The following is a 27109-nucleotide window of genomic DNA, read 5'->3' as shown; positions in this document are numbered from 1 at the left end:
CATTTGGCAACAAATGAAAGTTTCCAACAATCTTTATTCTTAGGTACCATCTGTTGTTTAACAGTATCATGAATTAAGAATAGACATGCATCAGATCAATGTCATACAAACCTCCAAATGCACAACAATCAACTGTTACTGCCAGAGAATTAACAGAATAAGACGTGGAGAGTAAACCAAGGCTGATGGGGGAAAAATAAAATGTTTGCTTGGAAGTTTTAACAACATTGGAAGAAGGAATAAAAATAACAAAAGACAAAACCATGGAATTGGCAATAACTGTCAAAAGAAGTGCTGCAAGTCAAAATGTATTTAAAAACATTTGAAAGTTCAACTCATAAATAAGGTTTGACCATCAGCAATAATTTCCTTTTTATAAAAGCCTCTAGAATTGACTTTTTGGGGGGTTTGGGCCTCTGGCTAAAAAGAAAAAAAATACTGTCCATTTTTCTTAAAAATTCAGACAAACAGAATCTGTTTAATTTTAATTCATCATCAATGCATCCCTAGTAAAAATTCTGAATGGTTATCCTGCAGTCCTTCAGTACTTTGTGTGACAGCTGCATCTTATTCAGTGAGACAGTGAACATCTCAACCTGCAGCTGTGCAGAGGGTAGAGGGTCACAGCTCCTGACTCAGGGATCTGTGCGTCTCAGGGGAGCTGTGTGGAGCTGAGGTCAGAGCAGAGGGCCAGGCAGAAGAAAACTGACAAAGCACAGCACTTTTGTTTTCTTCTAGTAACCTAAGCTTTTGTAAAAAGATGACTAGTTCTAACTCGACATCTTTTAACAGTTAATCTGAATTATGTATAACTTGTTTATATTGAAATCAAATCAGGTTAGGTTTTAAAATGCCTTTGGGATGTCTACGTCTTCTCCGATACAGCGAAGGTCAAAGGATTTTTTTGTTTAGTGCACAGGGAAAATGGAGCTTCAAAAAATCATCAGCAGCATCTTTCAGACCAAATGATGTTTCTCTAGATAATCCAAAGACCTCACAGGGAAAGTTTAAGACTTTGATACGTAAGTAAAACTCAAACACTATCATTACCTGTTTGGATACCAGATCCTTGGTACCCAATATCGAGTATTTTTTTTGCAGGCGAACTCCTTAACACTGTCCATATTGCATCAATACATTGGCAATGTTGTACCAACGTTTTGGCGGCTGTGGGTAAAAACATGACATGAAATTGGCAGATTTTGATACTATTGATCATTAAAAATTAATTTATGTTGTTTTAAATCTTAACTTTTAAGTGAACAGTCCTTATTAGAACAATTATTTTCTCAAACAAAATGTCAAAAACAACAACCACAAAACAGCAAGGTCAGTAGATTAAACAGAGAAACTCTGAATCTATGTCTGGAGATACTCGTGCACTTTAACTTATTATAATTTCTTGATGCCAGAAAACAAAATGCCATTCCCTCCATTTTATTAGTTCAATGCCAGAAATATCAAATATAAGCATCTTCTAACCCAATCACAAACCAATTAACTGCATATCTAGATGCCATTTTAAGTCAAACTTTTGTGTGTGGTAATTTCAGATTGTTGGTTCTCTTAAAAAAAGTCAAGCTTGGACCTGTGTGAACAATAATGAAGTGCACAAGTTGTATCGTATTCACGGGATGTAAAACAAATAAATATGATTTAGGAAAAAAAAACACAATCAGAGCTTTTTTTTCTCTAAACCCAAACAATACTGTCTCTTTTTTTCTTTTTTTTACCATCAGTTGGTTTCATTTTTTTCTGATCAGAATATTTGGGGGGGAAAAAACAAGATTGCGTTGTTCCCCAAATACAGATTCTCTTTGAACGTCCAAACACTTTGAGACCAGATGATGAATATTTACAAACAACTATTTACACCGTCGACTCAGAAGCATACAGCATATTCACAGCAAAACAGTGTTTCAAACACACAAGGAGTGTGCATCAAACTCTGGAGTGACACATGTGGCCTTGATAAAATGAGTCCCACTGCAGCTGCACTCCTCTTATCATAGTCCATCTGGTTTGCAGGAGAGGTACATCCAGTGAGCCTGAGTGTGAAATGGCAGAGCTGGGCTGTATGTGTTGACATTCTTCAGATTGATTCCTCTGCCCTTCCGTCAGACACTTCAGTACAAAAGTCAACATTCATTCACTTATGTCCAGTTTGTTAAGCAGACCTTAGTCATGCTTTTGGGTTCAATAAAAAAAAAAAAAAACAGGTTTATAAAACGTTCCACTCCAAAAGCTTTCACTTTGTTAGACATCCAGGATCAACGAGGCTGTCTTCACTTTGTAGGCAAATGCTTTTAGGTTTGTGAAGTACATTCTCTGTACCCTTTGTCTGAGAGATTTGTAGCCTTTAGCCATGCTAGTAGAATAATTATTTTAAAATGATTTTAAAAACTGTTTGGAAAATGTCCAGTGTGCATGGGTACTCTGAGGTCTGACAGAGAAGACATTAAAATCCTAAAATCTACTGTGCTTAAAACTTTGGTAAACTGTGTACTGGCCGGGTAGAGCTCGCTGATTAATTAGGCAACTTGTCTTGCAGCACATCCCTTTGATGTCGCCGTGGGTTACTGATCCTGTCTGTCACACAAACCCAGTAGGAGTCAGCATAAGGGGAGCAGGTCTGGCAGCTGGAGAGGAGTCATGGAGCATCATCTTCAGTTTGATTTCTAAGCGTTGTGCTGTCGCTGGGTTTCACATTCATATTTCATGCTGCCATGTGTGTTTCTGTGTACCCTGCTCATCAGTGCACACATCTTTACCCCTCGTCGTCCTGCTGTTCATCTTCCTCAGTCTTCTCTGTGTGTTGTGCGTGTCTTGGCGGAGCTCAGCAGGAAGAGGCGCTGATCTTCTCGGAGACCTCCGGGTCTGACTTGGCTACCAGGAAACGAAGGCGACCTCCTCCGAGACGAATCAGATCCACCGCGCTGAGAGGGGGAAAAAAACGGGAAGAAGAGGAGAGAGAGAAAGAGTCCGGTTACCTGTAGCTCAGCAGATAAAAGAGCAAGGTGCATCAATGTCTGGGCTTACACCTATCAATCACAGAAATCGATTGGTTGAAGAGGCTGACAGCCAGGGGGATGGTTAACATTGTATGAAGACTGCTTATTATGTAACCAATGCCACTATCATCCAATAGTATCATTACTCTCCCCTTCCCGACTATTGTTATGGTCTTAAACATCCTGAGTACCTTTGGTAGTCTGCTCCGATCAGACTGGTCCCATTCACTGCAAGGATGCGGTCTCCGATCCTCAGCCTGCCGTCAGAGGCAGCCGGTCCGTCAGGAATCAGAGTCCGGATATAAATGCCTGGAGCGTTGAGAGGAGTGTGCTGCAGAAGGAAGAAAGAAGTGTGAGCAGAATGTGTGTCAATTATTTAGGGGAGGATTTGAGAAGATACATCAATTTACACTATGGCAAATAAAAATATACTATATTTTAGATTCTTAATGTCCTGCAGGTGTTCTTTTAAATCTCCTTGTAATTTTATCATCAAGAGTTTAACCCTGGCCTCTAATTGAGCCAATTAAGTTAGTAAAATGTCAGCAAAAGATTGAAATCTATTCCTTACCACTTAACTCTCACTGGTAAAAGAAGAGTCAGAGGAAAATGGAATCAAAGATATTCAGTTTACAGCAACATAAAGCAGAGCAAAGCATGCATCTGAAACTGGTGGGTTGAATATCTATGTTAGAACAAGTCCTCCCACGTTGAGACACTTTTCAGTTCTAGTGTTAAAATTGCATAAACCTGATGACTGAAATAGAACACTAAATGATGGTTGAAAGAACTGTTTCAGGGAAGGAACTTAAAACTACTGAGAGGCAAAACAATGATATGAAGCAAGTTTAATGATTTATAACACAATTCTTATCTCATGAAGGTTATTATCTCTGAGAAACATCCACAAGAGAAATACTTGCAAGATGTCCTAAGTATTTGTAATTCTTGAAAATACATAAACACTCTTTGTTATCTTACCATCGGCAACAGAAGAAATAAAACTTTTAAGCGCCTCATAAAGCTAAATTTGGTCCGATAATCTCGTGTATTGATCGGCACACACTTTATTCGGGGAATGATTTTTGATTTTATGCTGCATACAAGTTATTCATAATAAGGGCTTGGCTGATCTGACTGACGGAGGAATGTGTTGTAGCTGTCTCTTGCTTGAGACCCGCCTCAGCTCCAGCTCTTTGCCTGTTACTAGGTTGACCGAAGTTACTTTCAGACAGCGTTTGATATAACCAGCACCGATGGGCTGCAGAAGTCCACTTCAGAAACCAATGGGTGACATCACTGAGCATAACACCATGTTTATGTACAGTCTATGCTCCTTACAGTTGTTTACAACTGTGCTATATGTCAAGAAAGTATTATCTTTACAAAATGTTTTAAATATCAAAGGAAGTAGGACTTAAGAAAATAATTAAATATACTGTTTGGAAGTGTAATCTAGAGGTTAAACAAAATACGGATCATGTTTGGAGTTTCTCAGTATGTATTAATGTGTTGGATTTACATATGCTCAGTTTTCTTTGGGAACACATTCACACATGTTTTAATTAAGAAATAATAGTGATAAAAAATACTGTTTGATCAGCAATCCTCTACGTTAGTAATTTTTGTAATAGCAAGTATAAATATCGCTAAACTATATTCAAATTCCAAATTACGGACATGATTGAAATATGTTAACAAATATGTTAACATATTGAACTTTTGTAAGTCATGAACCAATGACACACAATAACAAAATCACTAATCGTGAAGATAAAATGTCTAACTTGTCCACTCACCAGGCCGTCTATTAGTCCCATGCCCAGTCCGTAGGGTCCTTTGTCCAGTTCCACTACAAACACCACACACAAGTCATCAGGGAGGGGAGAGACTCCAGGGGAGGATACAGGGAAAGGAAACTCAGACCCACTAATACACCCTGCAGGGGACATGGACACCCAAACACAGAAAAACACACACACACACACACACACACACACACACAGACAAAGACACACACAAAGGGTCTTGCTATGGGGTTGGACACACATGAGAAGTGTTGCTGTGCAGAAGACACACACACGCACACACACACACAGAGACTGAGACGCATGCATAGGTGCAGCTCCTGAGCTAATCTGACACACAAACATGTGATTCTAACAGGAGCCTGCAGATGTCACACTCACTACAAAGTGTGAGGACTGAACAGGAGGGATGCTTCTGTCATGAAAGAGACAGGACTGACACACTAACACAAGTATTTAAATTACACAACTGCAAATAGTTCAAATTGAGGCTGCATCATCAATCTTTCGGCCATCATTTTGGGACAGAAGAATTCCAAAAAGACAAACACAAACACCTGATGATGTATTATCATTATTCTTAAGTTTGTATGGGTAACAGTTTACCAAACAATGTTATTCCTACACACCCAGCAGACAAAGCGCAGCATTTTATAATTCTCTGTTTTCTGAATTCATTTTCTGAATTTAAAGTCAATATTATTCCTTGAATTGGCTCTAATTAGGACTTTGAAGTCCGGAGGCAAAATTTTTCCAGAGCAACCCTCTGACCTCATGTAACCTTCCATTTCCTCTGAAAGAGTTCCTTGCAGTGAGATACAGACATTTAAACTTAAGTATTTGAACTGATAATAAACAAAGCATCTTGTGTGCTGAGGAGTTCAAACAAAGTCTGATGAAAAAGAGAAAATCATCAGAGCACTCTTCTGTGACGTTACCCCCTCTCAACCCTGAAGAAGACTATTAGGGCGGCTATAGTTGAGCTGTTCTAAACATGCATTGTCATGCATAGCAAACTGAATAAAGGCTTTGTACTGCTTGCCAGAAACAGTGTTTTTTAGAGGGGGGGGGATTCAAATTTTTTCAAATTGCACATTTGGTGTGAACAAAATAACAAAAACACCAGCAAACTGTCTTAGTAACTAGTTCATAGTACTTCATACAAGTTTTACATTTTTAAGTTTTAATTGTGTTTCTGAGCTGGATTCCATTCTTATGCTCCTGTGTTCCTGTTATTTTGTCCACTTCCTTTATGTTGTTCAGCTTACCCTCCAGTCCATTGGTGATGAGTCCGTTGCTCTTTTTACATTCTGCCAAAGTTCCTCTGGCACAGCCGTTTATTTGTGTGGTGGGGCCTATGATCTGTCCAGGCCCTCCTCCTCCTCCCCCTCCTCCTCCTTCTGGGTACAGTGGGGTGTTTGGTGGGGTCAGGAGGCAGGACGGGTCTGGATTTGCTGTCCGAGGGTGGTTGACAGTGCCATTTCTTCTGAGGCTGTGTGTGTGTGACTGGCCTGAGGGTCTGTCCCGTCCTCTCTCTTCTCCCGTCTCTGGCGTCACCTCGTCCCCAGGAGCCCCATAGCGGGGACTGCTGTGGGCAGGAGGCAACAACTCCCTCTGTGTCGGGTTAAACAAAAAGATTTTAGAAGACAGTGTAAGGTCTGAATGGAGGGTTCAATGGTTAGAAATAGAGGGAGAACATATATGTATACTGTGTTTAATAAATCAAAAAGCTGTTTTGAAACACAGAGGTTTGTTCATAGATATTCGAAAGCTAAGATGATAAAAGTTATTTCAGATACAAAATGAACATTTCACAGGTTTGTGAATGTATCTGTACTTCTGTGAAGCATGTGATGTATGGCTATATATGAGAGTGCAGTAACACTGAGGATTATGGTCTAGTCAGCCGTTCCTACTAATTAGACAGCCTAAAGACTAATCAGATTAACCATGATTTAACCATGTCTAGGATTTCTGTGAGTGAGTCTGTGTATGTGTGTGCGGCTTGGCTAGAGTAGAGGGTTTTTTTGTCTTTCATTTATGGGATTTTGAGGAACTCCTCAACAACCACAGCTGCTGTGGCACATGGCTGGGATTACTGCGAGGTGTGTGTATATGACAGTATGCAGTGTGTGTGTGAGTTTTTTCCTGACCTGAACGTCGGGCCAGTCAGCTGTGTTAGTCCCGTTGGATTGTGTGTGCACGCTGGGGGTGTGTGTTTGGGGCTTGGTGCGGAGCCCCCACAGGTAGTGTCGGATGTAGAGAAGCTGTCTGTAGATGCTGTCTTCTATACAATCGCTGTCCAGGTCAACTCTGAAGCCAGCGCTGGGCAGCACTATAGGAGGGTGGTTCTCAAAGCTCTCCAGGAGGTCCACTAAACACACAAACTGATGTCAACTCATCTGTACCCATATACATAAAAAAAATGATCTCTGATTGCTGTGAAGTTCTCCCATTGGCTCTTTCTGTTGTTCACATCCAAAAATCGTCAAAAACGACACAAAATTCAATACATAAAAGTCATTCAAAGCCAAACAAGCAGGTTTGGAACTTAAAAGTATGAATAATGAAAGATTCCTGTTTGGACAGTTGGTGTGTGATATCCTGGTTATAATCAGGTTTTTCTATCAGCACACATATTAACATTATATTCTTGTTTAAGAAAACTAGAGAAACATGTAAACCTTACTCATCAGAACTGTACATTGCGAGCTTTTAAATATAAAGAAATAAAAAAAAGGTTTAATTGACAGCAGACGTCGATTCTGAGCTAAAATACTGATGATTATTTCTGTGCTGTTCCCTAACACTGTTCATCCAGATATCCAATTTGAAGCCTCTGTAATGTGCTTCTGCAGTGCATAACAATGTGAAAGAGCATCTTTTGTCCGAAGAGATCCCCTTATTCCTAAACCTGGGCTCTATTTTTACATAGTTTTGAGTCCTCATGGCTCAAAGCTACAGAAGCCTTTGAAGTAACTTCAGTACATAGCTCATTTCCTATGGCGCTACAAACACCTTCACTAACATCCTTCATAAAGAAGCCATACAGCCCATTTATTGACTGATGAATACAAGCTTAAAAAACCCGACCACACATTTTAAGACCTAAGAAGATCTGCTTTGAAGAGTAATTTGTGTTTCAACAAGGACACAAAAAAGTAAGAAATGCACAAAAAGACCTCCTCCACTTTACCATAATTTCCATTCTCAGTTTATGTGAACTGGAGGTTTCAAGTTTCCATGTCAAACTTTTGTAGGTTGATACTGAATCCCAATTGGCCTGGGATAGGTGTTAGGGTTATAGCTACCCTGGAAATAGCTATGTTCTGCACAGTGAAGCTAATGCATCAGAATAGTGTTCTATTTGTATTTATCTTTATCTGTAAAGGGACCATGGACAATATTTAACAAGCTAATTTGTATCTGCTGTCCCTTGTGAGGTTCTAACTAAAACATCACGCAAACAAAGAAAAAGTGAAGAAACAGAGAAGTAATTATGAGGAAAACACCCGTTCCACTTGGAGTAAGGCTTAACACATGCTAGTAAATACTGTGCTTGCAGGCTTAACTTTCATACTTACAACATGAGGGCTTTGTATTTAAACAGTTCTAATAGTTCTAGCTCTGAAATAAACACAATCTCAACCACACTCATAGATTCCAACACTTACCTGTTCTGTATATATACGCCTCGTCCTCACTGCTGGGTTGCCATGTTGGGACAGGGCCTAACTCTGCTGTGAGCTGGTACTGGGTGAGAATCCTGTGCAGCTGGACTGGTTTCAGAGCCGGATGCTCGCTGGACAAAGCTCGCCAACTTGACTGCACAGAAGAAATAAAGAAGAAACGTAGAAGAGGAGTGATTTATCAAAAGCCTTTTTTTTACATACAGAATCGAATTGAGTAAGGTTAGAGGATGTCTGATCGATAGCAGATCAGAGTGACTTGCACCTCTAACAACAGTTCTGTGAAATGTATGAAAAACAGTCAAGAGATCTGATTGCAGCTCATTATAGCTTTCAAATCCTCAAACAAACCAGATAAATATTGATATTCAAAAATCTGAGATCAGGAGAATTTTAGCTTTTTACTCAAAAATGATTCGGTTGAAAAAAGGTAATTATTGATTTAGTTGACAAGTAATGAAAAACATTGAGAACCAGATGATCAATTTAACACTCCACTGACACCCAGCATTGTGTGAGTTGGTAGAAAACTTGTAACTAATCTTAATTTTATTGTCTTTTTTGGTATAATCCTGTATAAAATAGTGATGGGTTCTGTATATGTTTGTGTGAGTGCTACCTGTGTGAGCTGTTGAGGGGGCGTGGTCAGTATGGAAACAGTGCTGTTGAGTTTGGTAAAGAATTTATCCGCCAGATGTCCCAGACCCGACCTGCTCGCCCACTCCATGACCATCCGCAAACACGCCTGAATCTGCAACACCTTGGAGCGCTGGAACCAACCCCGAGTTGGACCTACACATACACAGACACATGCACAAACTGAAGTACTGTAACTGGTTGGATATTTCATTAGAGACGCTGCAGTGGATTTCTTCTCTTTGGCGTGTCAGCAATCCTGAGAGAAAGGCAACATGAAGGAGAGACAGACTGTGTGTGTTTCTGTGCACGTGTTACAGCATTAATTTTTAAAGAAGTTGATACTGCTGACAATTAAATATGAGCACAGCCACCAGTCCCCTGCTCCTTGCAGAATACAAATCGGCTGCTGCAGAGGGGCTAAGCTGACTAGATTTGTGTTTACTGCACAACAAAACCAGCCTGACGTCCTCCCTCTGTGTGTCTCCTTTCTTTCTCTGTTTCACATCAAATAACTGAAGGAAGTTTCCTGGCAAGTAAACACAACATAAACATAACTTTAAATCAAGCATCCGTCAAGTTGGCATCCCATAGTTTGTCAATCTGTCATGCCATTACCCCACCGCAGCTATAATTCCTATTAAGCTTGCTAAAATACCCCCCAAGGTGAGATCAGGCCTCTGCTGGGGTTTGGTGCAAACAATGACAAACAACTGGACTAGAGCTGGTCATCATATGAGATTTTTCAAAGCTATAGACCCCTCTTTAAAAAAAAAGATTAATAATAAAAATACAAATATCATACACATAGAAGGGATGGAGCAACAAGTACAAACCACAAATACAATAAATATACACATTGTAAAATGAACCCAATATCAAAATCTCACTTACACAATCAGGCTTATGCAAGACGCTGTACAGTAACTTAGGTAGGACTGCAACTAACAAATGTTTTTATTCATTTCTCAGTTAATGTCCTGCTAAATGGATTGACCTTTTGCCCTTAAAACGATAGGAAACATTTAAAAATACATCATTTATTCATCTAGCTTACTGTGTCATCTTCAAATGATTTGCTTTGCACAAACAACAGTAACAATCCAAAGAAAAAAAGGTTAACTAAGAAGATAGATAAAGGGGGTATTTATCAATTTAGCTGAAAACACAGACCCCTAATGTTTCACATATCCAACTAGCAGGATTTGATTGTTACATTTTACAACTTCAAAAAATACTTTTGGAATTTCTTATTGTAGTGATCAACATCCTTGTACTAAGTGTGAACAAGTGATGAACATTTTCAAATGTAAGTTTTTTTAAATTTAAGCTTCAATGCAATAACTCTGTCGGAAAAATTGGTCTTAAACGAGAAACTTCTTTATGAAAGTCAAAGAATAACGGGATAGTTACCACAGTTTAAAAAGAACAAGATTGTTCATGTGTAAATGAAGCTACAATGTCAAAAGCTGACAACACATTTAATGTTACAATCAAAGAATCATTGTCAGCACTATGTAGAGTAACATCAACCACAGCAGCCGGCTGCTTCTAAATACACATGAATCTCATCAGATAATAGACTCAGTGAAACCAAAAACTAAACCACAAAATGTCTCATCTACACCTATAACATTATATGCTCACACACTCACACACACACACACACACACACACACACACAAGCACAAATATTCTGCCATATGTTTTGGATGAACACACACACATAAACACACTCCTCTCTGTAATAGGCTTATGTCTAGGCATACAGTAATCTATGTGTGAGGCTTCACAAACAGACGAGACATCACTTAACCTCTTAGGAGAGGTGTCATAATGCTTTACAGCAGCTGGTTTACAAACACACACATAAGAAAGCCATGGTACACTCTCGAAGAAACAGTCAAAAAAAAAAAAAAAAAGGGATCCAATATACTCTATCTCAAAGCAAGACATCATAACACAATCATATAAACACACAAGCTTTACAATCATACAAATCCATGACAGAGTAGAGGTTGTGCAGCGTATTATTGAATATCAGATCAGTCCAATATGTTGTAATATTTGGTTACGTGTGTGTGTGTCTGTGTGCTGTGTTTGTGATTGTAGATTGCAGAGCACCCAGTGCAAACGTCAGCGTTACCTGCTCTAAACACGCTGATGGTGTCACTGTTACCATGGACACCATCGGCAGAGAAATATAATTGAGCAACAAAAGGGGGGAGCCAGGGAGAGAAGGAAGAAGCCAGATAGATAGATTTCTGTAAGTGGAGAGGAGGTGGAGGACAGGGAAGCCTCTGCATGGAAATAAAGGCGTTTCTCCTTCTTCTTTCGCCAGACATGTGCGCTGTCCTGTCTCCACTGGCTAATGAAGACATATGGTGCGTGTGCCAGTGTGTGTATGTGTGGCTAAAGATAAAAAATGAGAGTGTAGAGAGGGTGGAGGTTGAAAGGTAGTCTGACACAAGTATATAGCCAGCAGCAAATGATTTCTGTATTAAGACAAAGTAATAAACTATTCAAAAGGTCATCACAACAACTGGTTGACCTTGCAGCCTTTTCCCCTTCACTCTGCTCTTCCCCCCTCTTTTCTCTATCTCCTCTTGCCTCCATCCAATCCCACCGCCACTTTTTTTTCTTCTCACCCACTGATGACCAGATGGAAGGAAGGAAGTCGAGGAGGAGGAGGAGGAGGAGGAGGAGGGGAGACAGAGAATGCAGATAGAGAAAGGGCATTGAGGACAAATCTGGGTTAGTCACTGTCAAAATGCTGACAAGGACACAAGGACATTCTCTCTCTCTCTCGCTCTCTCACACAAGCACTCAAACACACACGCATGCATATGCACCCCCCCCTACACACACACACACACACACAAACTGTACAAGCCTTGAGGGAGGTCAAATGGGAAGAGAAAGTGTGAGTGTGCCTGCTTGTTGTCCTACCTTTGTCCATCAGCTGGTTAAAAAGCGACACATTGGAGAAGAAGAAGAGGTAAGCAAACATTTGGGCCTGGATCTCTGGGTGGACCTGGTAGCCCTGCAGAAGCTCTTGTGCATTCTGAAACACCTGGACACACAAAACACACACAAGCACATGAGCATAGAAATTCTGATGTCATTAAAAGCTTCTTCAATATGTCTTTAGAATGTATCAATAAAGTATTACTATAGATGATAACTACTCTTACAACATTAATATGTTATTTATTATTCCTACTTTATTTTGATCTTTGACCTTCCATCCACAGAGTTTTTGACCTCTACACGAGTCACAGAGCTTTGTTTTCTTTTCTTTGTTTAAGATTATTTCGCAGGCTTTTACCCTTTTTTGGACATGACCACATACAATAATCAGGAAATGTGTGGATATAGTGGGGGACGACATATACCAAACAGTGTCAGGATCAGGAGTCGAACTTGCGACCAGTGCGACATGGTCTAAAGCCTCTGTTCATGGGGCCCCTCCTCTACCAACTGAACTAACCCAGCGCACCGAGAGCATTTGTTTTTGAGAAGGGAACCTTATTTGGTTGTCTCCTGCACTGGTCGAAATACACATTCCTGCCACTATTATTACACGATTCCACTGATCTACAGATTAATTTGATGTGCCAGCAAAGGCTGTCAAGAAGAAGAACTAGTGGACATGAATGTAAACTACACTGTAATGTTTTACATTACAGGACAGGAATTGATTAATTACCATTTGTTAAACAGCAATAATTTGTATTGGTCAGCCACACTTATCAGTAATGTGACTGGAGCTTTTGTAATTCAACATAGAAGTTTAAATAAGAATTATAAGCGTGACTTTGTTTGCAAGCCATTTCAATGTGTTTTTGGCAGATAATCATCGTAATGTTTTCTGTAAAGCACATTGAGTTTATGTTTGTATGAAATATGCTATAAAATTGAATTGAAAATTGAATAAATGTTGCCAAAGGACATGCCAGAATTTTATTTTTTTGTAATTTAGTAATTTTCTTTTTGCATAAACAATAAAAATACACAAATGAACATTCAAAAGGTGTATGGATTTCTAAAGCATACCTAAATAATATATCTTCTATATCTATCTATCTATAAAACAGATGTTGTAAAAATAAGGTGAACAAAACTAAATGTGAAACACTGAAAAAAGCATATTTATTAAAAGAATGATGAACAATTAATGATCAATTATTTCTTATGACCATGACTAACCTTTTTTTACCAACAATACAACACGTGTGATTACCTGCAGCACCCTACGGACAGGTTCAGGAAACCCAACACCTCCTTTCCAACACGGCTCAGAGCTGTCAGCTGGGAATGGATTACAGTCCAACAAACCTGGTAACACTACATACAGAGCCTGAAGACACACACATACACACACACACACACACACACACACACACACACACACACACACACACACACACACACACACACACACACACACACACACACACACACACACACACACACACACACACACACACACACACACACACACACACACACACACACACAACCCTGATGATGGAAGGGATCTCTAATTTCAAAAATAACATTTAATAACTTTTCAATGTCTTCATAGTCTTATCTCACCTTGTCATTTACTGGTGTGTACTTTTGTGCATGTGTGTAAAAACGGTGTAAGTGAGGGTCTGTTATCGTTCATTGAACCCTTTATTAAAAACACGATTGAAAAAAGTCTCTCATTTAGAGGATGGCACTGTTTGCTGTGGTGACAAATTACCTTGGTGATATAGTAGACACATTGCTGGAAAGTGTACATGATTACTTCCTCCAAGATGGTCATTGCCTCCTCGTTGGCTGATATGGTTGCTGATAGCAATGACTCTTTTGACCCTAGACAGAGATAGAGGCATGCTTAAGAGATATAGACAGAGAGGGAGGGAGCAATGCCGTTCCAGGGTCTACTGTTCGTCAGTGTGAGTAATGACGCTTCAGCTGATTTGTTCCCACACTCACTGTGTGTGTGTGTGTGTGTGTGTGTGTGTATGTGTGTATACCTTGCAGAGTTTCTATGCTGTGTGTGTACGCTGGTGCTCTTTGCTGTATGAAGTAGAGTATCTCAATGGAGTTAGACATCCAGAAGAAGATGGTCTGCAGGTCTGGGATCAAGTCTGAGATACTCAGCAGAGACAAGGTAGCCGGGTCCTGGCTACATGCGCACATGCACACACACACACACACACACACACACACACACACACACACACACACACACACACACATATACACACACACACACGCACACACACAATGAGAGAAGTGTAACAGTAATTAGACACAGTGAACACACTGACTCATAAAAACGTCATAAGAGCACAGTTGCTCTCTTTCTGTTGAAAGGTAATACTTACTGCTGAGCTTGCTTCTGAGCCAGCTCCTTTGTTTTCTCCTGCACACACACACACACACACACACACACACACACACACACACACACACACACACACACACACACACACACACACACACACACACACAGCAATTAACAACTCATTAATCTTTAAGGATGTGCGTAGGGAAACGTCACTTCACACCACTATCACTAACCTGCAGAAAGAAACACTACTATTATATCAACATCACCTGACCCGCTCACACTGACACATATTTATAATTACTCTGTGCCCCACTGGACTGATTATAAGCTTACTCTACATACCAACTCTTATAACATTCAACTGCATACACATTAGGCAAAATAAAACTTAAAACGTAAAGAGAAGCTATTACAAAGAGCACATTTCTAATAAATATATTTTGGTTTTATGAGAGAGAATTTACTTTTTTGTTGGAAGTCTCCCTACTTTCAGACAGCAATCAATAAATGACAAAAAAGACAAAAATCAGGTATCTGATCCGTGCTGACGTAGGCTTGTTGTAATAAGTCCAATCAATACATTCTGACTGAAGGGTTTGCTTTCCGGCCTGCCTTCTCACCTACATACCTACTTGAGTGTAGATTTATTTATTTATTTATCCATGTTTTAATTTATTTATTTCAAACAATAAAGTGGCACCTTCCAAGGTCTTGCTTTGTCCAAGACATTTGATTTATTATCTTACTAATCCTAACATTTGACAATCAGGAGTATGTATTATTCTTTCCTTAATTTAAAAACTTAAATCATTTATTGATTTAGCAAATGCTGCATTCTGTCATAAGATTATAAGATTTACTTTTATTGATTGAAATTTCAGTTTTTACACTCTGTAGTCATGCAACACATGTTGCACGTGTGGTGCCTTGCTCAAGGGCACCTCGGCAGTGCTCAGGAGGTGATCTGGCACCTCTCCAGCTACCAGACCAACTTCCATGCTCAGTCCACACCGGGACTTGAACTGGCAACCCTCCGGTTCCCAACCCAAGTCCCTACAGACTGAGCTACTGCCGCCCCAAAGTAAGTATGTGAGTAATTGTTACAGATGTACATAAAACTATAATATAATCTCAATCCCTAATCTTTTGCGGTAGAGGTCATGACAGAGAGAAATGATTCATAATTCAGACAGGACAAAAATCTGTGTGTGCTTATGTGTAATACAGTACGACACACGTGAGATGAAACCCTGTTTAACTATTCACCTGACCGGACAAGGCTGAACAGTTTCTCTCCACAGGAGGTCAACTTCAGCAGAGACCAAAGTACCTCCGGGCAGACAAACAGACAGACAAACAGACAGACAGACAAACAGACAGACAAACAGACAGACAAACAGACAGACAGACAAACAGACAGACAAACAGACAGAGGGAGACAGTGAGCCAGGCAAAAACTGACCCATGCGATGGTCTGAATTCTTCTGACAATCTTGAGAAGCAGCTTTCCAAAATTGCCAGGTGGGAAGGCTGAGGCAGAGTGTTGAATGCACAGACACAGCAGGTAGGCAGGCGTTAGCTTATGGTCATCTCCTGAAAGGGAGTATAAAGAGTTAATTCACGTTGTCCAAAAACATGTCATAATAATCTCTACCTCTAGTGATGTTATCTGTTTACGCAATTGTCTTAGTCATTAAAAAAAATACTTAAGATTAATCACATGATCTGCTCTTAGGCTGTGGAACATTCACATAAAACAGCTAGCCGAGAGGTTTAAGGACAAACTAGTGGAACAGGAACACTGATTCTGGCTTTTCTCACATTTCTAACTGTGTACCCTTTGACCTCTGTCTCTTAAGAGAAACGGTGTAAACTGCTTTTATACAATGTTTGCATTATTTTCTTTCAATACAGTCAATGCGAAGAGCCAACTGAACAATCCCAAACCCTGGTGAAAAGTAATGTCTGTGTTTATTGACAATCACATTCTAACCTTCCTGTTTGTGCTCTGTATCCAAGATTTTCTACTACATTATAAATGTTTAGAATTCAATTCACCTCACCTAAATTTAGTTGATGCCAGAAATTCAAGACATGAGGGCTATTTCTAAAAAAAATAGGAATAATACATGCTTAACTATTTGAATTGAAATGCCACTGAAGGGTGAGATTGTTGTGTTATCTTGGTGGAATGACTTGCATGACACTAGATCCACTGGAATATAAACGCTGGCTTAAACACTATTAAATCAAATGATATCCTCTGTAATAATGTAAATCGGAGACTATACCTCCAGGTTCTATGAGAGACACAATCCTGTTCAACAGCTGGTCCTCATGAGTTTGGTCAAACTCCAGCTGTTGCCTTCTTTTCTGACCTCCTCCTCCTCCTCCTCCTCCTCCTCCTCTCCCTCCACCTCCTCCTCCTCCTTCCCCTCCTGACAAACTAAGGGCTCCTGCCGCTGTTGACCCCCCGCTGCGAGGTTTCACCAGGTGAGGTTTGAAACTGCGTCTTACTGCTGGAACACTCGACACCAGCGCTGCTTTGTCCTTTAGCACAGAACCACACATCTTACAAGTCTGAGCCCCACCCTCTCCCTCCTCCACCCCTACGTCATAGAGCTGTCCCAGGGAGCGGAGGCGTGCCAAGGTCTGAGCAGGCAGAGGCTTAGCACCCGTTGGGTCCTTGTACAGGAAGATGTAATGCGCTCCAAAGGACAGGAGGTCACCGTGTCGCAGCGTGGTGGATCGCTCGCAGCGGGAAAAGTTCACCAGAACCGTGGCGTGGAGAACTGGCTCAACAGCAACACAGTACCGTTGGCTCTCCTCTTCTCCTTTGTTGTTGTTGTTGGCGTGACGACGGGATGCAGGGACTCGGCGCAGGCGGCAGTGGAGGGGCAGGATGTCAGGGGAGAAGAGGCAGATGTTGGGGCGAGCTGACGGAGTCTCCTGACCAACTGTGTGCTGCTCCCTGTTCAGCAGGTACACCAAACAGTCCTGAGACACACAGAACAATAAATAATCAGATGAAATGAAAATCGACAACAAAACTACAAAAGTATTGAAGGACTTGGAGTGTTTAGGAGTCCCACAAATAGCATCAATATCAATAAAAATGAATGATTCCCATCTCTAAGTAAAGACCCTTCAGATTTGGAACTGGGACTATATGAAGAACATATTATCACAGGGTCACCTCTTCTCGAACATTACCTGCCGATTGTAACCCTGTAACAGCAGGAGGTGGGGAGACTGGTAGAGTGAGTGCCTCACCCCTCCCTGGCTTCCCTCCTCTTTCCTCCGGCTGCTGGAAGCCAACTCACGTTCCCGAGCCCTTAAGGGTCCTGGCAGGGTGGAATAATACCGCTTGGGTTCGTCTCCCACTCCCAGCTACAGAACCACGCACGCACACACACACACACACACACACATACACACAAGCAATCATGATTTACCGCAGTAGGATAACGAGACCATGAATAACATCAATCCATTATCCTGAAAAGGTTTCAGTGTGAGTCCAACCTGGTTGAGGCTGGTTTCGCTGAGGCTGCGGCAGAAAGATGAGTTGCTTGAGCGGGGCAGGGTCAGCGTCCCCTTCGCCCTGTTCCTCTGCAGCTTACGAGCCTGAGCATTGATATCTAAAGGGAGGAGGAGGAGAAGTAAGAGCGGGAACAAAGAGGGAGAGAGGAGGGCAGGATAGAGTACAGGAGGATTATAATAAAAAAGTAAAGGGCAGAGGAGGACAAGAGATTTTGAGGACAGGAGAAAAGACAGGCAATGAGTGAAATATAAAAAGACAGTTTACTAATGGTACATGTGCAATGTTGGTATGTATGTTTAACTTGTGATTGAACAAACTTCTCAGGCTATAGTGACACAAAGTGCATAACAGTCATGTGTGAGTTGAGTGGAAGCTAGATGGAGCAGGCTACAGTGAACTCAATGACTGAGCAGCTCCTCATGCGATGGCTCACAGATTTTGCAAACACACACTCAGACTGTTTGAATCGCTTGCAAATGGGGGTGGCACTCGTAACAACGCAGGTAGAAGTGGTCACCATGGCAATGAAGTGACAGCCACCCTACCTGAGGCCAGTCCCCACCTTTAGAGCTGGACTGTACCACTCGACCACAGCGCAGGGGGGAGCTCCTGTGTTTGCCCAGCCCAGATCGACCCATTAGAGCCGCCAGGAATTGGGAGGTTTTGGGCCCTACAGCAGGGTGGGGGTGGGGGTGGGGGGGGGGGGATTTGGGTTACCAAGGGGAGGAAGGGGCTGAGAAAATGACCCCTCACCAAAACAGTACAGAAAATCCTTCCATACACACTTTTTTCAACCACATAACATAAGGCACACATGCACTGTGGGGTTAAAAAAAAAAAAGTATGTGGTGCTTCTAGTGAGTTACATCAGCAGTTAGTAAGAAGAGATATACAGTTAAAGGTATGAGGTTTTTAATAATCCGCTGTAAATTAGAATGCAAATGAAATAAAAGTCAGGCTACAATCACATTTATTCATTACAACTTGTTTGGCAGCTTAGACTGAAGCCAGCAAATAGAAAATGCAGATTTATTCATGCCATGGATAAAAATCCTAACATACCTTTGAAATGCTATCTCATTGTTAAAGGTGTGTGTATTAAAAACTCAGATCTCACACATGTTTGTGCATGCTCATAGGTACACCAGGGGAGGAAGAAAAGAGAACAAGTAAATGACAGTGAATAACAAGAAGAGACCCCAGTGTGTGTGAGTTTTTTAAACACCCCAACACAAAAGGGAGAAAAGGTTAGTTTGAGAGCAGAAATATGTGTATTAATATGCCTTAGTTAATGTACCGTTTTAATCCCAGAGGGAACTCTTTGCTGTGGCAATTTTTTTATTGAAATAATTTTGGAAAAGAGGTAGAAGCTGGCTGCAGAGGAAGAAGTAGAACTGGAATGTCTCTTAGCACAATAAATGAGAAGGCTGGTGATGATCGTTTCTCATTGTAAACAATTCCAAAGAGAAGGTCAATGCCAATTTTATATAGATCCTATAAGTGAGTGTTGGATCTACCAACTGACTGACTGTGTTTACAATGAGCACAGTGGTTTACCATGTAACCCAAATTCAATACATAGGGATAAAATGTGTATTAATCATTATAGTATACAAACAAAGAGGAAATAGCCAACATGATATCATCCTTTGATTTATGGCCTACTCTTTTGAAGCCTAAATTTGTAGCCATCTTGGGTGTTTTGAGCCATTATGGAAAAACATTAATACAGCTCTATTCTGATTAGCTGGTTGTCGTGGAGGTTGCTTATCTATCAAAGGGTTGCCATGCCCTTTAGCCATCTACTCTAAATGAGTCTCATGACATCATGATGTATTAAAAATGATGCGTAACAAGCCATTCAGAACATTGTTGAACTCACTTGGAAAGTGTTTAAAGAGGTAAACAATCAAATCAAAAGTAGGATCATTTACTCAGACCTCCTTAAAATATATATTCATATGTCTTTACTGCAACCAGTATTATTGCAGACTGTTGGTCATTAGAAAGAGTGCACGTTAAATACAATACAAATAAATTTACAACATGCAACTCTGCGAATGTTAGCAAATGTTGTAGGTAAGTCAGAAAGCAACAATAATAGTCTAATGCAGCATGGACTTTTCACGATATAAACACAAAAGGGTTCCTTGTTGTTGTTTTTATAGGATTATTAATATTGTCTCATTGCTTGAAATGTGTACAACTACTGCAATGTGCAACAATAAGAAAAACATGTTGACAAACTCTTTGGCTACCACAGAGGTTGATATAGCAACCAGCTAACCCTGGTATGCTTTCATGAGAAATGTCAGAGTGACAGTGAGACTAGCCCTATTCAGACTGCCTGTTCAAAGCATGACATTTACGCCCCTGTGACGTTTCGCCTTCACTGTGAATTTCCCAAAGGCATAACGAGGGGACTAAGGGGATCTGATGACCAAGTTAGTAAAACAATCTACCAAAAGACCATTTCATGATTACCGGTACATTATGAAACCAAAAACATTTAAATAGCCAAAGATTCATTAAAGAAGTATGTTTAAACGTTAAAAGGACTGACATGTTTGCTGGTGTTCTATTCACCTTTTTGCACTGTAGCACCTAGATTTTTGACCGTTCATGTCTTAATTAAAGATTCATTTTTGCATCTATGCAGGTGCAGGTTACACAGCAGGAAAAAATATGGCATAATGCTTCACTGCAGAAAATTTCTGTCACTCATAAAAATGGTACTGTCATCCACACATCCAGTCACAAAGTATTCAACTTTCAATTAATCAATCAACTAGCTGTCCATGCATTTCCATTGCACTGTGTATGTGTGCATTTATGTTTGTGTTTCTTTAAGTGCCAAAAAAGTTGGATCTTTCCTTGTAAATCCTCAAGTTAGCGAAACCCTTACAAACCTATCTCAACTATCATTAAAAATGTACGGTATCAAATGTAGCCATTTAGCCACAGCCCATAGATATCAAAGTAATAGTTGAATACACCTACCAGTGCTAGACTGGGAAGAAATACTGGCCAAAACTGGCCCTTTAAAACTAGTCAAACATGACATAACCTTACACCATCCAATTGTCCCCTTTAATAGGTTGACCACTTTTTTTTCCCCAAACCATGACCAAACTGAGGAGTAAATGCCATAGAAACATATCAGAGTGTGTTTTCTCTGTTTTGACTGACTCCTTTGTGGTCAGATGTGTTTATGGAGGACACAATATCTTTACTCAAAATAGAAGTAGGTCAAAAGTAAGGGTTTACTCCAAAAATTCAAAACTACATGTTTGGAGGCGTGTTTGGGCCAGCAAACTGTGATTACTATGACAGTTTGTTAGCCCCTGCTATAGCCCCTGCTCTGTCGGCCCACATGGAAAATGACCATAAAGCCAGATTACCATTCCAGACCTCACACATACACATACTCCATATGCAAACAGTTTGCAAAGTTTGTGCGCAAAATCCGGTAACAGTACTGTATTTTGCCCGTCAACATGGTTCTTTGGCTTCTCACAACTTACTTGCTGGCTTTGCACCCTCTGCTTGTAAACAAATGCATGTTGAGATGTAGGCATAACAGCAATATGTGTGTCTTATCACAGTGCGGTTGGGACCTACAGCGCACCAAAACCAATTCCTACATATTATTGATTTAAAGACACGTGTAATCATCCAATAAGAATGACTTCTTTCCATGATAATAACTGATGGAAGCTCTCATTTTGCATACACACACACACATACGCATGGGCAAGCACACACACACACACACACACACACACACACACACACACACACACACACACACACACACACACACACACACACACACACACACACACACACACACACACACACTCTGCAGAAGAGGTAACGAGCTGTGATTTTCTGCTGAGTTTGATATGTGAGGAAAGGAAGGGTACTAGACAAGCTGCTGTGTGTGCATGTGTGTGTCTGGCTGTCTATCTATACTTGTATGTGTGTCTTTGTGGGCCTCCTTACCAGCAGTGATGGTGTCCTTCTCCTTGGCGTTGATTTCCTCCACCTCTCCTCTCCTACGCAGCTCAAATCTGCGAGCGTGTCCTTCCCTGGGTTTCCACAGCTCTTGGAGCAACAGCGGCTTTTCATTGTCCCCAAGCGCACGCAGGCACTCAGTTCGCCACTCCCCTCCTCCTATCCCACCTCCACCTTCCAAGTGTCCAATCACATCACATAGGACGTAAGAGTGGGCAGCATTCTTATTGAGCGAGTAACGGTCCAGAGCCTCTTTGACCAGTTCCTGCGCACTGGAGCGCGGCGTGGCTAGGACGCTCTTGTAGTTGGCACCGGCACAAATTTCATCTCCAAAAATCTTCAGCACCCCAGGGGCCGAGCTCTGCGTTGAGAGTTCAGCGGGATCATCCGCCGGTCGCTCTGAGGGTTCAGTCGTTGAACGTCGATCCCCACGAGTGTTTGTTCCCGTTTCTACTGGGACTCGGTCTCTGTAACTCAGGGTGCGATACAGGACCTGGTGAAAAGAAAAACAATACTGAATTCACTGTAGAGTGACAAAAATACTGATGTTATGTTTCATATACACCTCTATTTTTACATTACCATTTCACCATGATCTTAAAAAAAACATTCTTGCCTTTTGTGGTTACCGTTCCTCACAGGTTCTTTTTATTGACCAGGTCACTACTATGGAGACAGCTATATGTGTGCATTACTTGAGTCCAACACGAATGACCTTGGACTTGTAGAGGGGACAATAAAGTGAATAGTATCGTATTGTATTTTTGATTTTTGATCGAGTGATTTTGTTTGGTTCTGCCAACATCTTGGGGCGAATAGACCTTTTTTGGTTGCTAATAAACCCTATTTAAACAGGAATAAAAGAAGGGATACAGAAAAAATATATACAACAGCCCAACACACAATGTGACTTGCTATTGGTTCACTGTTAAAAACCTCAATAAAACAGGGTTGTGTTTACTGTACCGGGGGCTTAAACATCAATGGACCATATGAGTCATTGTACACCATCTTGTGGAGATTCTGAAAATCAGCGTAAAATGTTGTGCCAATCCATCATAGATGTTCTCAGTCAATCACACCACTAGAGTGCCTATAAATTGCACATTAACATGTTTTCCAGAGAAGGTTTTACAGTGACAATTACCCGCGTTAAATATATCTATAATTAATCGACAGCTAGAGCAAAAGTTAACAGCTGTCTTTAAGATAGATTCCAATCAGGGAGAGAATCTAGACATGGTTGCTGCCTTAGCCTCACTCTCTCTGCTCTGTATATCGAACCATTAGACTAATTGGCCAGACAAGAGAATTCAATAACAGAATAGAAATGAATAAATAAAAATGCTAAATTATTCTCTTTGCTGATGTTGTAATGATCTACTGAAGGGACTCATTTATGTAACTTGTGCATATTCTATAAAAATGCAGATTGTATTCTTGGCACAAGATAAATGTACTTAAAACCAAAGTTATCCTGTTAAATTGCTCACCAAATCAAAAACCTTAAGAACTGAGGCGCAGCTTGGATTCAAGCCTATGGTCTCTGTGAAGAGGACTTTAGCCTCCTTACATGGTGCGCGTGACATAACCACTAGTCTATCTGAAAATTTGATCTCATTTTATAAAGTACATTTTTCCATTATTACTGTATTGCCGGCGCCTGGTTGTAATGCAGTAAACTGCCATGCTGTAGCACGTCGGAAAGCAACCTTAGGAGTACAACTAAGGTGTACTTCCCTGAGGAAATGAGTCACTGACAAAAAATGTGAATTTTATTCAAACTTTTGCTGGTGACTTTCAACTACTAATTTTAATTAACATGCACATACAGTACGTCTTCAAATGTGTGTGTGTGTGTGTGTGTGTGTGTGTGTGTGTGTGTGTGTGTGTGTGTGTGTGTGTGTGTGTGTGTGTGTGTGTGTAGTGTGTGTGTGTGTACCTGTGTGAAGGTCCTGCTCTGGCGTTTCAGGCGACTCTTGGAGGGAAGGGACATACTGGCCCCGGAGGAGGAACCGTAGAACATGATGCTGCTTGTTGTTGGCTTCACAAACTGTACAACTGATGAGTATTTGATGAGAAATTAATTTTAAAATACTATTTTTTTTGTGTGTGTGTTCTTGTATTTGCATCTGGCAAGTACCTGATGTTAAATATTGTCAATCCAATGTGCCGCAGCACCAGGTCAAAGTTTAGAGTGTAGGGTTAGATGATTTTCATTTCTTGTCACAGTCACCCTTCAAACTGGAGAAGCAAGTAAAACAAAAACACATTGTTAATGACAGTTTACAGAAACACTAAAAGGGTTATTGCTGAGTTCAAGATCACTGAGGTCCACTTTGAAGTCAGATCCCTTCAGGGGTTCACTTATTGATGTAACTTTTAACGTTTTAGGCAACAAATTCCATAACCCATAGTGAAGATTGTACAGCCCTATGTCTCGCTGCATCCAGTCAATGCACTATATCCTTATAGTCAGGTGTTTCCAGTCTATGTCCCTGCACATTCATGCTTCACTACTGGTATTTGATGCAGGGCCTATTACTTGACTGGAGAAGCTCTTTCATGCCGGATGCATCAGGAAACATTAGCTGAACATGATTTGGGCAGTCCATTTGACAACAGATGAAAGCAGCGCCTTCATGCAGAATGCAACTTGTGCAGTTATCCACTCATACAGCATATATCATTTCTGTTCAGAAATATTTGGCAGGCAGCCTAAAAGGTGTTGTTGTAGCTGACTCTGCAGCCACTGGTGGGATAACGTGACTATTTTAAATGCCTGCTAATCCACAGTAATCTGGCTACTTGGCCGCAGTTAACTCAATCCAAGGGCCATCTCACCACACATATATACACAGAGAGAGAGCGAGAAAGAAACCGAGATAAAGAGAGGCCTACATTTTGCATTCCTGGGGTGTGTTATGTGACCCAATAGGTAGTGTTACAATTGGCAATCACCTCGCACAGACTGCGACTTCTCCAGAAACCTTTTTACCTGCTGTCTGTCCTTGTCTCAGAATAAGAGAAGGTCAGAAGAAACGTCTGCGCTGAAAAAACACTTAACAGCCATTACATCCAGGTTACACATTAATGAACTTGTGACTGCTGTGGTGATTAGTCGGTGTCGGTCCGTCTGTTTACGGCTCTGGCCTCACTGGTCGTCAGTAGCAACCGGCGTAGCAACAAAAGGCAGGAGAAAATCCTCAGGAATTAATCCGTTGATGAGTTGCCAGGCGCGGCACTATAAAGCGAACACACCGGCCTCTTACGGTCCGGTCCACATGTGTGTCTAATGATTTTAGTCGAGATTAAAGCTATACGCGTAAACACAGTTTCGACGCGTGAACCACACTCAGCAGTAATTAAAAAAAAATGTTGTTTTAACTACGCAGGTTGTAAAAAAAAATAAAAAAATAAAAAATAAAATTGCCATTGAAAATAATAGGTCCCTGAAAAGTTGAGGTGTGATTCCAGCAGTGAAAACCCAGTTCCTTAAGATCTCTCTTGTATGTCTGTATACTCACGCTGTCTGCAATGCGTGGCTCCATGGTGCTGGGGTATCCTTCTTGGCTTCTTTCTCATTCTGTCTCCCATGGAAAATCCCAAACAAATGTGAGGGGGGGAAAAAAAATAACCTTGCTGCTCTATTCCGATCGACACCCAGCCGTCCAGGGCTCCCACCCGCACACACACACACACACCCCTCCGCCCCCAAAACAGCCCCGCTAACTTGGACGACAGCCAACCGCGGAGGGCTCCTGTTTCTGTGTGCTCATCTCCCCGCGATTGTCCAGCAATAACCGCCTGCCTCAAGCAAACCGCATTCCCACATCCACAGCGATCCACTGCCGAGGCGCCGAGCTGCGACGGATTTACCCGAGCTCTCCGCGCTGCGCTCACCTCGACGCACCTGCTCTGGCACCCGAGGATACTGAGACTCCGCCGCCTGGTGGACACCGTGGGGTTAAAGCAAGCTGTAGCATAATGGTGAATGGTGACTATGAATATTCAAAGTAAAGGGAAGAAGGGAACTAATAGTTTACGACGGAGGATTAGGGCCACGTTAAAAAAATAAATAAAAATAAAAATAAAAATCGAGATTACAGTCGAGTTCGAGACCAGCCTGCGCGAAAATGATGAAAGTAGAACTCTTAAAGTCTTTAAAGAATAAAATAATAAAGTCGTTATTTTAGTCTCTATCAGAAGAGCAGCAGCATCTTGTCCTAAAGGTTTCACTAATAAGGAAATAGGCTACTTCCTTGTGTAGTCGGTAAAAACAGTCAGTTCAAGAGAGGTTTTCACTTCAACTTGCAAGACCTTGTTTATCTGTAAAATGATGAACAGGACACAAACTGGCTCTGCACATGAGACACTTTAACAAGGCAGACCGATAACAGACACAAATAGTTGTGTGGGGGCTTCACTTACGCAGATATGAAACTACACATGCTTTTGGCACATCATCATCATCATCTTCACATTGTCATAAAATATCAGCACCCTGAAAAGATACTGCAAGAAACTGTGGCTTTTCGGAAGAAAGAACCACACTGACATGGAGGAAGTTGTCTGCAGAGGAAAATACTTTTAAGAGTTCTGCTTTCATCATTTTGCGCAGGCTGGTCTCGAACTGGTTAATTTACGAGATTATTCTCGTAAATTTACGACTTTAATCTCGAAATGAAATTTAAAAAAAATGTTTTTAACGTGGCCCTAATCCTCCGTCGTAAATAGTTAAACCAGGTCAAACCACAAGAAAAGTATTCCTGCTTATTTTCGTAAACAGTAATAGTAGCCTAACTATGGAAATATATCTATCATTCTGTATTGTTCATGTACACTTAATTATTCTTCACATTAATGTTTACAAAAGAAAGATCAGTGAAGGAGTAAATAAGTGTAGCCTATTACAAATTGATTTCCAAGGAGTATTGTATTTGTAGGCTATTTCAAAATTCAAACCATGTGATGATGAGTACAGTCATGATTATCTTTGAATAAAACCCCTCTGCCTGATCTCACTTTGGTATCTTTGACAGGTAGCTGTGGTTAGA

General features: G+C 40.9%; 1 protein-coding gene across 4 annotated transcripts; it reads right to left on the bottom strand.

Moving 5' to 3' along the window:
- Nucleotides 1–14: 14 nt before the first annotated feature.
- On the bottom strand, nt 15–25987 carry radil (Ras association and DIL domains). Of its 4 annotated transcripts, none has more exons than XM_065956067.1 (21): nt 25580–25987; nt 24196–24296; nt 23995–24113; nt 22041–22545; nt 18598–18705; nt 18017–18132; nt 17705–17881; nt 16783–17488; nt 15954–16084; nt 14526–14563; nt 14172–14323; nt 13895–14007; nt 13388–13504; nt 12094–12217; nt 9128–9300; nt 8494–8644; nt 6973–7193; nt 6088–6433; nt 4811–4950; nt 3203–3342; nt 15–2936 (listed from the first exon to the last, which is right to left on the bottom strand). In XM_065956067.1, the coding sequence occupies exons 3-21, from the start codon at nt 24076–24078 to the stop codon at nt 2837–2839; spliced, it is 3642 nt and encodes a 1213-aa protein (XP_065812139.1). In that variant the 5' UTR covers nt 24079–24113; nt 24196–24296; nt 25580–25987; the 3' UTR covers nt 15–2836. The 4 variants fall into 4 exon arrangements, with proteins under 4 accessions (XP_065812139.1, XP_020495367.2, XP_029134260.2 ...); XM_020639711.2 differs by having other exon boundaries at nt 23995–24105; XM_029278427.2 differs by having other exon boundaries at nt 4811–4863; nt 23995–24105; nt 25580–25984.
- Nucleotides 25988–27109: the final 1122 nt, after the last annotated feature.

The sequence above is a fragment of the Labrus bergylta genome, chromosome 1 (genome assembly GCF_963930695.1).
Source record: "Labrus bergylta chromosome 1, fLabBer1.1, whole genome shotgun sequence".
Classification (NCBI taxonomy): Eukaryota; Metazoa; Chordata; class Actinopteri; order Labriformes; family Labridae; genus Labrus; species Labrus bergylta.
This window is presented reverse-complemented; position numbering and strand designations above follow the sequence as displayed.